At 40.5% G+C, this 13,524-nt stretch overlaps 2 protein-coding genes across 6 annotated transcripts; one reads left to right on the top strand and one right to left on the bottom strand.

The window, feature by feature from the left end:
* Window positions 1–528: 528 nt before the first annotated feature.
* On the bottom strand, window positions 529–5,659 carry fam241a (family with sequence similarity 241 member A). Of its 2 annotated transcripts, none has more exons than XM_030392379.1 (2): window positions 5,434–5,659; window positions 529–3,038 (listed from the first exon to the last, which is right to left on the bottom strand). In XM_030392379.1, the coding sequence occupies exons 1-2, from the start codon at window positions 5,581–5,583 to the stop codon at window positions 2,742–2,744; spliced, it is 447 nt and encodes a 148-aa protein (XP_030248239.1). In that variant the 5' UTR covers window positions 5,584–5,659; the 3' UTR covers window positions 529–2,741. The 2 variants fall into 2 exon arrangements, with proteins under 2 accessions (XP_030248239.1, XP_030248240.1); XM_030392380.1 differs by having other exon boundaries at window positions 5,465–5,592.
* lrit3b (leucine-rich repeat, immunoglobulin-like and transmembrane domains 3b) lies at window positions 5,422–12,571 on the top strand. Of its 4 annotated transcripts, none has more exons than XM_030392377.1 (8): window positions 5,422–5,730; window positions 6,026–6,146; window positions 7,129–7,317; window positions 8,810–9,199; window positions 9,314–9,399; window positions 10,638–10,931; window positions 11,549–11,608; window positions 11,989–12,571. In XM_030392377.1, the coding sequence occupies exons 3-8, from the start codon at window positions 7,208–7,210 to the stop codon at window positions 12,456–12,458; spliced, it is 1,410 nt and encodes a 469-aa protein (XP_030248237.1). In that variant the 5' UTR covers window positions 5,422–5,730; window positions 6,026–6,146; window positions 7,129–7,207; the 3' UTR covers window positions 12,459–12,571. The 4 variants fall into 4 exon arrangements, with proteins under 4 accessions (XP_030248237.1, XP_030248233.1, XP_030248235.1 ...); XM_030392373.1 differs by having other exon boundaries at window positions 5,589–5,730; window positions 6,016–6,146; XM_030392375.1 differs by having other exon boundaries at window positions 5,589–5,730; window positions 6,016–6,146; window positions 7,095–7,317.
* The last annotated feature ends 953 nt before the right edge of the window (window positions 12,572–13,524 follow it).

Raw genomic sequence — 13,524 nt, 5'->3', positions numbered from 1 at the left:
TAAACAGAAACACTGTTACAGCACATTACATTATGCAGAGTAAAATATTGGTGAGGTGACTTTCTGTGCACAAAAAGTGTATCGAGCAAATTGTAAATACAGCCGTGTGATCTGCGCTGAGAGCCAATCATATGAGTGATGATCAGTGTTTGAACTGTTGATTCATGTTTCAAGTAGCAACCTTATGGAATAGGATTAGGGCCACATGTGACATTTTTTTTTTTAGTTCTGACTTTAAAGTCAGAATTCTGAGATTAAAGTCAGAATTCTGAGAAAAAAGTCAGAACTAAAAAAAAAATTTCACATGTGGCCCTAATCCTCTTCCATACAACCCAGAGAGGTTCAGCTCCCTTTATAGAGGAAATGAATAGAAATCAATGGAGAGCTGGAGCTGGGACACACTGACACTACAGGATACAACCTTGTAGTCAGTTAAACTGTAAACTAACAAACACTCTGATCACTCTGGATCACATGTCAACATTATCTGCAGACGTTGCTATAAAACAATGCGACAGCCAAAGAACATTTTTAGGAACGCTCGCTTTTAATCATAGACAGTGCAATACATTTGATTCAATATTTGTGTAAAACTCTTAGTGTTAACACCTTGTAAACAATAATTTATGTTCAAAGTAATTGATAACACCCTCTTTAAACAAGGACAAATGCAGCATGGCTACAGTGTGAACATACTGCACATCACCATTTCCCCTGCAAACCGTATATACTCAGCAGCAAACCTTAACATCAGGGTGGTGACTTCAGCTCTGCTCTCCTGCAACAGTGTGTGCAGGGTTCACTTTGACAGCTGCACCTTCCTATCACATGGCTGGAGGCAAAATGTACAATGATAACAGAAGAGTAGGATATGATTCATTGTCAAAGACACTCGATGAGCGATGAGGTGCTAGGATCAGTTTTCTTTCTTTGTCATTGTTGGTTCATATATTTTTTTTAACTGCCTGATCCAACATTTCTCCTCAACATTAATCTATATTTATATGTAGCTATTTTCATCAGACCGAAGCATTGTGGATGGATTAAATGTTTAAGATATGTCAGTGGTGATCATATATGCAGACACAGTCTGCTACATGATGACTGATAGCAGTCGGTATCTGTTTCCTCTATTCAGGGCAACTTCAGCAAATTTAGGTTTTCACGGTTGGTTAAATTGAGGAACCTTGGTTTGAAGATGCTTGTATTAAACCAACACAGTGGCCTCAGTCACCACTGACTTAAAGCTGAGGGGAAACAACCCTGCTGAGCACATTCTTCAACATGTTATGATCATCCCTTCACACATCTAAAGTCACTCTACTTCCTGCTTTGGAGATAAAGGTCACCACTGACTATAAACAGCTAACTACAACAGTTGCATACAGTTTGTGGGTGACTCACAGGAGACAGGGCTGGCTTCTTCCAACTCTGCTTGCAGTGTGAACTTTCAGATGTATATGTTTGTGATTGTGGACATATTTCATATTCAAGGACAACCAACACCTGAGCCTCACAAGGCTTTCATTAGATATATAGAAACCTCAGAGGATTGTGGGTATGATGACAATCGGATATGATGATTAAAGAGGCAATTTCTATGAATTATACTCAACTACAACAGTCATGACCGAGGTTCAGCTGAAGGTGTGATGTGTCACTGCAGCTCTGCCACATCCTACAAACTGTAAGTATATTCAAATTGTTTGTCTCCAGTGTGAAAGTTTAGAACTGGCACAACAACACGACTGTTTCCAGAACTAAAAACTTTAATACCAATTTATTATTTCATTATCTTTCCATGAATGTGAGAAATCACATGTGCCTCAGATTTCTGTCAGTTTCCTGGAAATGAAGAAGCCTTCCACCTTTATTAGAAAGGCACTGATGTGCCACTTCAGGGCTGGTAGCTGTGATCGGCGATCATCTGGGGTGTTTTTATTTTAAGTAAGAGGAAGCAAGTTCATCAGACAGGCACAGGCACCACGACTCAGAGAACAGAGGAGAGAAATATGGAGGGGCAGGGTGGCTCACGTCTGGTCCCCACTCAGAACCAGGTGTTACAGATAACATCCCCCTCCACTGAAAGGCCCTGCATCAGCAGCTGACATTCGGTTTATGAAACAATAACAATACATTCCCCCATTGATCAGCCTAGTGCATTCCTAGTACATATCACAAAGTAAACACTTTACAGAAAGGTTCCGCAAGAGCATAGTATGTACTGCATGTTGGCATCAGACACAGTTTCTTATGATATTATTGGAGTTTTGCACGTCACATTAACATACTTCATGTTAGTTTCTTTTTAAGTCAAACACTCGACACTCAGACGTGTGCAGTTGTGTTTTGTGAGTGCTGGGACTCCTGACCGTCACTCTGTCGCCTTTGACTTAAAAAGAAAGAAACCATTTCCCCTCACTGTCTTCCTGTTCTCTGATCAACACCATGCAGTCATGATGAGAAAAGCAGAGACGGCAGCCCTTCTGTTACTGCTCCAGGAGGACATCCAGTCCAAACAGTCCTGAAGAACGGGTCCAAGCGTTGGACTTTTCTGACTGAACAAGCTTCAAATCTTTTCTAGAAACCCACTAAGCCACCATCACTATGAGCAGTACAGCCCTCTCTACAAAAAGTGCAGACCCACTGCAGACTCCAATCCAAACATCCATTAGCACGAGTCCTGCATGTGTAAGCATTAGCCAAAGAAAACAGCAGGCTCCACTCATCGTCAGCTCTCATTACTTCTGGATGTAGATGATGATGATACACAGAGTTCCCACCAGTCCCAGCGCCTGGATCCCCAGGAACCAGAGGAGCAGCCAGAAGAAGACAATCACTACTGGCTCCACTATCTTGTCCCCAAAGTACATCTGGCTGAAGCCCATCCCCCGCAGACACTTGTTGAGCATCCCGAACAGAGTCCCCATCCGCTCGCAGTCGTCCAGCTGAGGCTCTCTGGTGGTGGGGTCGTCCACACGGGGCCATGTGGCGCTGGGGTCAGCGGGAGGTCGAGGTCGGGTCCGGCTGCCATCAACCTGCGGAGGCAAAGTTCAAGAATGAAGACCATTTCAGACGAGCACAACATCTCCATCAGTAATGTGCAGAGCTGCATCACCATTCATGTTGCATGTTAAATGATTATGCTCCATTGTGCTTTGTTTTAAAGCTGATGATGCAGATTCCCCCCCCTACCCTTCGTCTCATATAGAAGTGTGGAAATCACCGACGTTGTACCTTTTGCGAAATCTAGACATGAGTTGGATGAAGGACAATTAAAAACTTGTCGCAAGCTGCAGCGGAAGCAGAGCCAGCAGCAGAGTCACAGCTCGGAGAAGCAGGAGTCACATTTCCCTCAAGCCCAAAGGTTTTGTCGTCAAGGTAAAAAACAAAGCGCCTGTTTGATAATGCTCGGGATTTAAAGCCAACGCAAATAGAGAACCTGATAACGTCAATAAAGGAAAGGAAGTTGGTCACCTCGCTGGGATGTGTGCAGCGGGTCACCTGCAGATTTATCTAACAGCCCCTTCTTGTTCTGATTGAGTTACATTAATTGAAAAAACAGTTCAGAGGTGGAACAAAGCTGCGGCATGAGCTTATAGTTGTTATATTTTCATTTCAGATCAAAAGTTGGGCCAACCGGTGGTTTTCTCACTCTCCTAAACAGAATTAGTCCTGTTCCCAAGAAACATATAATCAGTTAAAGCCTTAAAAAGCCCCTCGCTGTCTTACACGTGGTTAACTATATGATCAGCCTATGTGTTGTGAAGCCTTCTTCAAATCTACTGTCATCTACAGTGTAAAACCTTCATGACCTGTCATGTCTACTAACACAAAGCTTTCAGAGAAACACAACCTGACTCAGCTCCCGACGCTGACGTGAGCAGCACAAGTCAGACAACAGTAATTACACTGACTTCCTCATTAAAGCATTATCTCCTGAGAGAAATCCCAGAATGCACTGTAAAAACCAGTGCCTGTTTCCCTGCCATGTGCAGCGACTGTGCAGTGACTGACATTGTGTTTGCAGTCTGAACTCCCACTGTGGTTAGACTGAGGGCAGAATTATCTCTGACATGTAGTCAAAGCCCTTCAGGTGCAGTAAGAACTGTCAGTCCTTACCAACTTTACTCAAACTCAATTTGATATTCATCGTCATGACTGCTTATCTTCCCACTAGGGCTGCGCACTTAAAATATCCAAACCACTATATGGCCGAGGATAATATCCGAACGGAGCTGCAATCTTATGACAAAGGTTAAAGGTGTGATGAAGCACTGTGGTGCTGCAGAGACGTCCTGACCTGCACGTTGTTCTCCAGACACAAGAAAACATTACTGTTTGGCAGACCCAAAACAAATGTCACATAATCATCATGAATTGAATTGTTTTTCAGTAAAAATCAAAACAACTGTGATGCAAAATAATAATTCCTACTAATATATATATTCCTACTAATATATATATTCCTACTAATATATATATATATATATATATTCCTACTAATATATATATATATATATATATTCCTACTAATATATATATATATATATATATATATATTCCTACTAATATATATATATATATATATATATATTCCTACTAATATATATATATATATATATATTCCTACTAATATATATATATATATATATATTCCTACTAATATATATATATATATATATATTCCTACTAATATATATATATATATATATATTTCTACTAATATATATATATATATATATATATTCCTACTAATATATATATATATATATATATATTCCTACTAATATATATATATATATATATATTCCTACTAATATATATATATATATATATATATTCCTACTAATATATATATATATATATATATATTCCTACTAATATATATATATATATATATATATATATTCCTACTAATATATATATATATATATATATATATATATATATATATACATATATATACATATATATATACACACACACACACACACACACACACAAAGAAGAAGAGATGACAGCTGTTTACCTTCTGACCTCACTGGATTATACTGTATGTGTTATCTATCGGGCTAATATATAACCTGACCTGACAGCAGCTCCTCCCTGGACTTACTTCAGGTGAACTTCAGGTTTATCACTTGCTTTGTAAAGAAACTTTGTAGTATTACAGAGTTGAGTTGAGCTCTTGGCTGCGGTTTTTAGTGTTTGTTACTCAGGACAGCTGCTAACTGAAGACTTCAGAGTTGGTCAACAGACAGACCCAGTCCCTGGTCTCTGCCCACCAGGGACTGGGTCCTGGTAGTCAGAGAACAGGGACTAAGCTCAGCGCGCAGTGAAACCAGTGCTACCCTGAGTGTCCCTGTGGTTTCACTCTGCCTCGCATCTAACAGAAGGCTACAGCTAGCTCCTGACTGTACTTGTGCTCACCCGGTGTGGCTGCTGGTGTAGTCCGGTATACCTTGGACCGTGGACCGGTTGGGCAGCAGACCATCTCCTCTGTTGTTCTGACGGCAGCCCTTCTAAATCACGTCGACGGTAAACCTGCTGCTCATTTACAAGCGGCGTCCCAGAAGACATTTTACAGCCGGTCCGCTGACGGTAACTTTCAGGGATCCAAACATGCGACCGGACTGATTGATGCCGTCCCAATCCCCGCCCTGTAGGCGCACGCGCGGTCCTGCTGAATCGCGTGGGCTCAACAATCGTCATCACGCAATAATAATGGTGCGTTCATGAAAGCTGGGAACTTCTGCAGCTTACCAATGTCTGCGTATTGAACTTGCTGCATTTAGGACAAACTGTTGGGCATGCATTATTCAGGTCTGCAGTGTTCAGATCTGCAGTGTTCAGGTCTGCGTTGCTGTTTTAAACAGTTCTGAAAAAGTAGAGGGAAATTGTATTCACCACTTTTTAAATCAAGCATGTTCTTTTTAATCTACATTAAATAAAGGTTACACGGTTACAGGTTAATTTATTTAACTAAATTAACTAAAAAACTAAAATCTACAGTTATTAACAGGAAATGACAGAGGATACTCTCCAGAGGAAAGAGCAGTGATGGAGATCAGGATTTCTAAGGAGCAGAAAAGACCCACAACCTTGGACCCAAATGATTTCCCTCCACTTTCACAACAGTTCTGGTAGGCTGAACAACAGCTTTTATTAAAAGATAATTGTTAATAGTTCAAAATGGTCCCATAATTAATCAATGTAGGTAATGTAGACATTCATGTATTATATGCAACTTCCAGTTAAGCAAATAAAGCTTGCTCACAAACAATTCACATATTACAACATTGTGGCCTTTAGACTGATACTAACATTGTCTAACACTGGTGGTTTGGTTAGCTTTAGGCACAAAAACTCATCGGTTAGGTTTAGTGAAAGATCATACTATGAGTTAAAATAACTACGTTCAGTCTTATAACTTAAACAGAGCAGATGTTTTGTATGTGATGTAACTCACACCAAGAAACGTGACATTAAGCATGTCAGACGCTTTTTGACCTATGACCTTATGGTTTATCACACCTTAGTGACGTGAATAATGAGCTGGCTGATTTATGGGAAAGTGTTTGTGCACAGTAACACTCTGTGCTGCCCGGATGCTTGTCGGGTGTTGTGGGAATATCAAATACCCATCTGGGTACTGTTCTGTGACATTGCCCTTTCTCAGTGTACCTCTGAGTGTGCTATAAACTGTGACTTTCTCTCAGACTCATGGTCAATCTCACCACATATATAGGGTTTGGCCGTGACTCTCTGTTTATGTACTTTTATTTATTTCACTAATATAGATTTTTTTGTACTCTGTGTATTTCATTAACATTGCACAAAGACAACCTTTTGTGATTCATCTTTTATTTGTTCACGTCTAAATAAGAATTTCCACCACAGTCGTATCTCCGTCTCCCTCACACTAAACTGCATGTTATTGTTGTTTGAAGTAAAGATACTGTGACCTCATGGTACTTGAGTTCATCGTCAAGGTCCAGAATGGATTGGGCCGCATGGCCCTGATGTTGTGATTTGTTATTCTAACAGTGAGGCGTGGGATTACATGCCGCTTGTAAGCAGTGTAATCCCAGCTAATCTGGGATTCAGTTTCACTCTGCTCTGTAGACACAACCTCAGACTGGAGAGGACTGGGAATATGGAGAAACAAATGGCCTTTCTGAGTGCAAGGTTCATCTGCTGAAGGATGTTTCTGCTGCTGCTCGTTCAAATCTTGCAGTCCGGTCTGTTGGCGGTCCGCTCCTGTCCATCGTCATGTGCCTGCTCGTATGGGAACAGTGGAATAGCAGAGCTCAGGTTGAGTGAGGCCGCTTCATTCTCATCTGTGTGTCATTTGTTTCTACATGAGCATTACTCATTACAGCTCGTTATGATTAGAGAATTAGCAAATTATTGACGCATTGGAACCAGCACAGTAACTATTATATAAGTCAATCTCATCATTCACACATTTGCTTATAACTAAATAATGTGTCACTAGATGCTGTGTCATATTGCAAAGTAAAGGTGTAATATTTTGTCTGCTCTGTACATACTGGTTTACAGTGTTCACATGATAGGGCATCACATCCACAGGGACAGGATTGTACCAATGTTTTTGTAGCCAAACTGAGTACAGGCTGACAACAATCAGACAACAATCACTCTAACATGTGTTGAGACAGTGTTACTACACCACCTCATATACTGTTGATTTTGAATGAAAGTTAATGCAGAATGAATGACTGCACATTTGCACGCTGATCACATCCTCACTTATGGAGGCTGAGTGGTGTCACTAGAAATATTGTAATGTCATTTTCTTCAGTGATTGTAATACAATAATAATTCTTTAGGTAAAGAAACACAGAAAGTGGTGGATAATTAAGTATTTGAATTGTCTTTTTAGGGGTATTCAAAGAAAAGGAAGCTTGTAATCAGTATATTCTTCATGAGCCCTTAGTCATAGTATGAGTCATACTATGACTAAGGGCTCATGAAGAATAGAAAAATAATTAAATGTTTGCAGTTCTCATTTGATTTATCTGATTGAAACACTGTTATTATCAGAGTGCTCCCTACAAGCCCAACCCACAAGCAGCAGCTTGTACGACTACTCTGAGGCATTCAATGAAATAGAAGTCTTCTAGAGTGAGAGTGGAGTAGATGTAAAATGTAGGAGCCATGAATGAATTAATAGGGGTTTTCTATTAGTAATACGGTGAAGGGAGATTGTTATCTTTGGTGTTGTTTGTTTTGGTTATGATATTCTATTATGTGGTCATAATGAGTGGGGGGATAGCAGGTCACGTGACCATTTTTTTGGCTACGTTTCCTTGATCACTGTGATTACTTTGATTATGAGTTTGCGGACTTTATCATGAGTTAATACAATGTTTAACTTATTTTGGAACTCCGTCATTTGTTTTCATTAAGCGCATCAGATTGTCAGGCCCAACCTCCGTCTCTCAGCGACTCCTTTGTTCTTTGAGGTTGCTGCAGAAAGCACACAGGTTTTTAGAAAACAGAGGCATGCATTTGGTAAGATAATTAAAAATGTGACAATTCTGTGTTTGTTTACCAAGAATACTCCTCATGATATTAAATTCATATATTATTATACCATACTGACAAAAAATATATATATATGTGGCACATTCAAGCTTCCATCCAGTCAGTTGTGTTTGTATTGCCACCGTGGATATTTGAGTGTCATCTTTCAGAATATAAAGCTAGAACACAATCAATTTCAGTGAATGACTGCAAACAGAAAATTAAAGTGTAGCATGTCTATTCATCCAAACTTCAGGCCTTACAGGTTTGTGATGGTCCAGTGCAGTGACCCTGGAATCTCAGCTGTTCCCATTAATGTCCCAGCGGACACAGTCAAGCTGCGCCTAGAGAAGACCTTGATCTCCAGGGTACCCCGTGCAGCCTTCTTCAACCTGTCAGAGCTGCGGTTCTTGTGGCTGACCTACAATTCCATCACATCCATCCATCCCAGCAGCTTTGTCAACCTGAAGACCTTACGAGAGTTGCGTCTAGATGGAAACTTCCTGACATCCTTCCCCTGGGAGGGGCTCAGGGACATGCCCCGCCTCCAGACTCTGGGTCTCCACAACAACCGTCTGTCCATCCTCCCTGCCCACGCCGCTCTGTTTCTCCTCAACATCACCTACCTCGACCTATCCAGCAACAGGTGTGTCCAAATATCACACAATCATTTTGCTTACTGTTGTAGAAAGAGATATGATCTGCAACAGAGCTGTGGTATTTCTACAGATGTGTTTTGTTTTCTCTCCTCTCCTCTCAGGTTGACTATATTACCCGCTGAGCTGCTGGACCTTTGGTTTCCTCTCCCAGGACAACAGGACGGACCAGTTCAAAGAAGAATTTTGGGTACAGTATGTTTGGAGCAATAAAGACACATCATATTATATTGCTGTCTGAAGCAGCTAAGCTTGCAACGTGTCTAATCTGTCAGACAAATAAAGCTTCAGTCAAGTGAGGCCAAGTGGACATCCATGTTAAATAATTGCGCGTAGAGTTGGTGGGTCGGGCTGCTCAGAATCAGTATGTGACAAACTGTGAATAAGACTCAACAATCAACTCTGGTTAGGGTTCCGAACTCTGGATCATTCTTCAGGGACGCTGAAAGAAATTTAGTCTATATAATGACATCATTTTATACATTCACAGTGTGTTAATATGAGACTATCTTCAAACACAGCAGCTGGTCAGTGGCTCTACACATCTAGGTTTGACTCTGTAGTTACACCTGTAGTGCCACCTGATGAAACGCCTCTCTGCTGCAGTAGTATCAAGTTATTGGATGGGTCACACAGTGGACTTTCCTTCTCTATCCGGGGTTTGTCTTTTATTTAGGAACACGAGTCAAGAGTGATTTGTTTTTGAGTCATGTTCCTTTAGTAAGATAATGTACCTAAATAACATGACTTATGTTACCATAGTTATTTTAAACCACATATGATCTTTTCCTAAACACAACCAAGTAGATTTGGAGCCTACACCTTGCCAAAATATGTCAATTTCACAAAATTGATAATAGTAATAAAAAAAGTCACGATATGTAGTAATGTATTAAGTTTTTGTCAGCAAGCTTTATTTTGAAAGTCTAACCGACGTTGCACGTGTTAATTCTAACTTTCTCAAAAAGTCCAGAACTGGCACCAGAGTTGTAGGTTAAGAGTCAGAGGTTATAGTTAGGCTACTGATCAAGCTACCAAGTTAGAGAGCGTGTTGGTCAGTCTGTTTGTCACTGATATGAGACTTCACTCTGCAGTATAATGATTACAAATTATTTTTGCGTGAATAATCCAAACCTCCAAATTCAGAGAAACCTCTCGTTAAAACCAAATCTTAATCTTTTTTAAGGCTCAACTTGGTAGAGTCTATAAAGCTAAACATTTCGATGCCCCACACAGACAGTGTTAAGACATCACTGTTATAAGTTTCAGTTATTAAATGTCTTTGGTAGAGACTCATTTGAAGGAAAGCACGTCTGAACAACAATGATGGTTGGTTATGAATTAAATCGTTGTAAAAATGTACATGTTTCATGACACATGTCAACCAGGACGATGATGTAAACAAGACGAACTGTCCTGAATACCCAGGTCTCCATGACAACCCCTGGTTGTGTGACTGCCAGATCTCCATGGTGATGTCCTTGTCCATGTCCGTGGGGAGTCCGGTAGTCCTCATGGACCAGCTGCTGATATGTAGCAGGGCTCTGGGGCAGTCCGGGGTACTGCTGACCCAGGCTGAGCTGTCCCGCTGTATGAGGCCTTCAGTCCAGCCTGCAGCCACTAGAGTCATCTCTCCACTGGGCAGCAACGTAATCCTTCGCTGTGATGCCACTGGCTACCCTACACCAACCCTGACCTGGATCAAAACCTCAGCCTATGCTGGTAAGCAATCCAGGCTCCCTCTCTGCTGACAAAGTCATATTCACATCGGAACATCAGTTGAGTTATGATGTTACAAATGGGCCTTATCCAATAGAATCACATCACATCCGGGACATTCCAGGTTCACCACCCTCCCCTCAGGCACACACAGAACGACTGGCACAGTCAAACAGACTCAGAAACAGCTTCCTCTCCAAAGCTGCTGCTAAATGTTTAAAATCTGGTGTGCAATAACTTATTCATTCACTGTAACTGTTTGTTAGGTATGTATTTATTCTGTTTATTTGGTATTTATTTATTAGGTTTATACGTTGTTTTAATTATGTTTATTGAGTATTTATTCCTTCAGTCAATAAAACCATTTACTTTTTCATTCACCGCACAACAATGTTTTATTCAGGCCTGTTTATTGTCTAGAAACTATTTCTCCACTTATTCGATGTAGCAGAACTTTTTCTATAAGTGCTTAGTTATGCATATATATTTTTATTTTTATATATATTGACCAGATTTTATAATGCTGCTGAATGGGACTGCTGCAAACACATTTTCATTGTATTCTTTTATACAATGACAAAGTTAATAAAGAGCCTATTCTTATTTGGTTCTCTTTACAGATTGTTGCCAAGATAACATCCTTGCGAACTCTGACCAGCTACCCAGGAACCTGGAGAGTTGTAAGTGATGCTGTCTTGTCTTTCTTGTAGACAAACACAAATCTCTCTGCATTGGCCCCAGATTATTAAACAGTGGGATATTTGCAATACATTTGAGCTGCTTTGAATGATGAACATGGTTGGCCTATTATGAAATGGCAAAACCTAAAATATGTTTTCATAGTCTTTGGCAATTTCCTATTTTTTTTCTTTAACCTTAAATTGAGAATACTCTCTCTCTCTCTCTCTCTTTTTCTCTGAATGAATTCACACGTTTCCTTAACTTCCCTTTGATTAATACCTGTTAGAAACCCATCACACTTTTTTCTTTAATGGAAGCTATTGAAACCATTCAAAAAATAGCACCTAATCAATCCTTTTTTTTTTTTTTTATGTTTCAGTTTTGCAGGAATCTCCTCGAGTTGGGGTTCGCTGGTCAATAATCACGCTGAATGGGTTATCATACAAGGATGCCGGTGAATATCGCTGCCAGGCACGGAACATGGCAGGAATATCTGAAGCCCCAATCAAACTGAAGGTTGTCGGAGTCACAAGGCTATCTCGTCTTCCAAAGAGGAAGTCCCAAAAGACTTCAACCAAATCATCATCAAAACAGAGGAAGGCAAACCAAACTACAACTACTACCAACACCGCCTCTACTAAGGAGAATCAGAGACTCCAGAACATGATACCACCTTCCATTAACAAGACCCAAACTTCTTCTAATGTTGTGCCTAAATTGTTCCCCGTAGACAAAAGGCGCAAAATGAACTCATCAGATGTAAAGAAAAAGACCCAGACATCCATCAAGCCTACACCTGTGCCCCCAGAAAACTCTGCAACTGCTTTGTCGTCAGAAACATTTGTATGAGGTACACTGAAGTCAGTCAGGATCTGTTTCTTACTGACAACAATGGAAAGGATTTGCATATAAAACATCATTTATTAGTTATCCCCTCAATTTAACTTGCTTGTCAAAAATAAAATGTGTGAAACAGAAACTTGGGTGTCGTGTCTGTCATGTGGACTTTTCCCCATTTATTTTAGAGTTGTCATTGTAGCAAGGTAGTCTGACACCCCTGAGTAAAGAAAAGGGCTGCAGGACTCATAGGGAATGACCAAACATTGTTAATGAGCCCAGTCTTGAAGCCTGTCACAAGGTCAGTACTCCTGTAGTGTCGGCCTTGGACAGCCACAAATGGACTTCGATTGGTTGAATGCAGGGAACAACTTTCTCTATGAAACTGTTCTGTTTTCTGTGTGTAGCCTTTCTTTATCGACAGAGGGAGCAATCCTCTTCAACTGAGTTGATCATGTTACACTTCATGGGGGATTTTACTCGCCGCTCACAGGGAAGATACCCCTCAATCACAAAATCTGCCTGTTGTCTCCCTGGCAAGACTCAATTATGGTATCACCTGCTGTAATCTATCACCTTCCATTTGAATCAATTTCTTTACTTTTTGGACTTGTCTCTCCTGTTTGAAATGGACGAACACCTACCAGAGAACCACCAAACACCAAAAGGTCTCTTTCATGAAGCTGCACTCATGAGCCAGGCCTGCTGTCCAAATGTATTCTCTCACTATTGTGTGAAAGTTAAAGCCTTGGGTGACATATTTCACAAGGATGCAGGGACAAATAGCTGTTCTCCAGGTACAGAGTCAAGGGCACAAGACATAGAAAGTGGAACAGTTAGTACAACAGAGACAGGTAAAGATTAATAATCAGACATGAAATGTATGTAACTTAGACTTGAATCTGTCTTGGAAGTATATACGCAGGCCCAGTAGAAGGTTACAACTTGGCCAATGGTTCTCAGGTGATATGAATGAGACCTGTGGCTTACCACCATAACTTTAGCCACAAAGTGCAAATGTTGGTCAACGTGTTTCCCGTATCCTCACTCTAAATCCTGCGGAGGAGCAAGACATAGC

Source organism: Sparus aurata, chromosome 16 (genome assembly GCF_900880675.1).
Source record: "Sparus aurata chromosome 16, fSpaAur1.1, whole genome shotgun sequence".
Classification (NCBI taxonomy): domain Eukaryota; kingdom Metazoa; phylum Chordata; class Actinopteri; order Spariformes; family Sparidae; genus Sparus; species Sparus aurata.
The sequence above is the reverse complement of the archived record's forward strand: the minus strand, read 5'-3'. Positions and strand labels throughout refer to the sequence as shown.

What these genes read in the sequence shown, in the direction of transcription:
- fam241a (XM_030392379.1), bottom strand. Translation starts at nt 5,583, where the DNA reads ATGTCTTCTGGGACGCCGCTTGTAAATGAGCAGCAGGTTTACCGTCGA. An exon ending in TACACCAGCAGCCACACCGG is followed by an intron (nt 3,039 to 5,433) that starts GTGAGCACAAGT and finishes TTGCCTCCGCAG; the next exon opens with GTTGATGGCAGCCGGACCCG.
- lrit3b (XM_030392377.1), top strand. Translation starts at nt 7,208, where the DNA reads ATGTTTCTGCTGCTGCTCGTTCAAATCTTGCAGTCCGGTCTGTTGGCG. An exon ending in CTCGACCTATCCAGCAACAG is followed by an intron (nt 9,200 to 9,313) that starts GTGTGTCCAAAT and finishes CTCTCCTCTCAG; the next exon opens with GTTGACTATATTACCCGCTG. An exon ending in ACCCAGGAACCTGGAGAGTT is followed by an intron (nt 11,609 to 11,988) that starts GTAAGTGATGCT and finishes TTTATGTTTCAG; the next exon opens with TTTTGCAGGAATCTCCTCGA.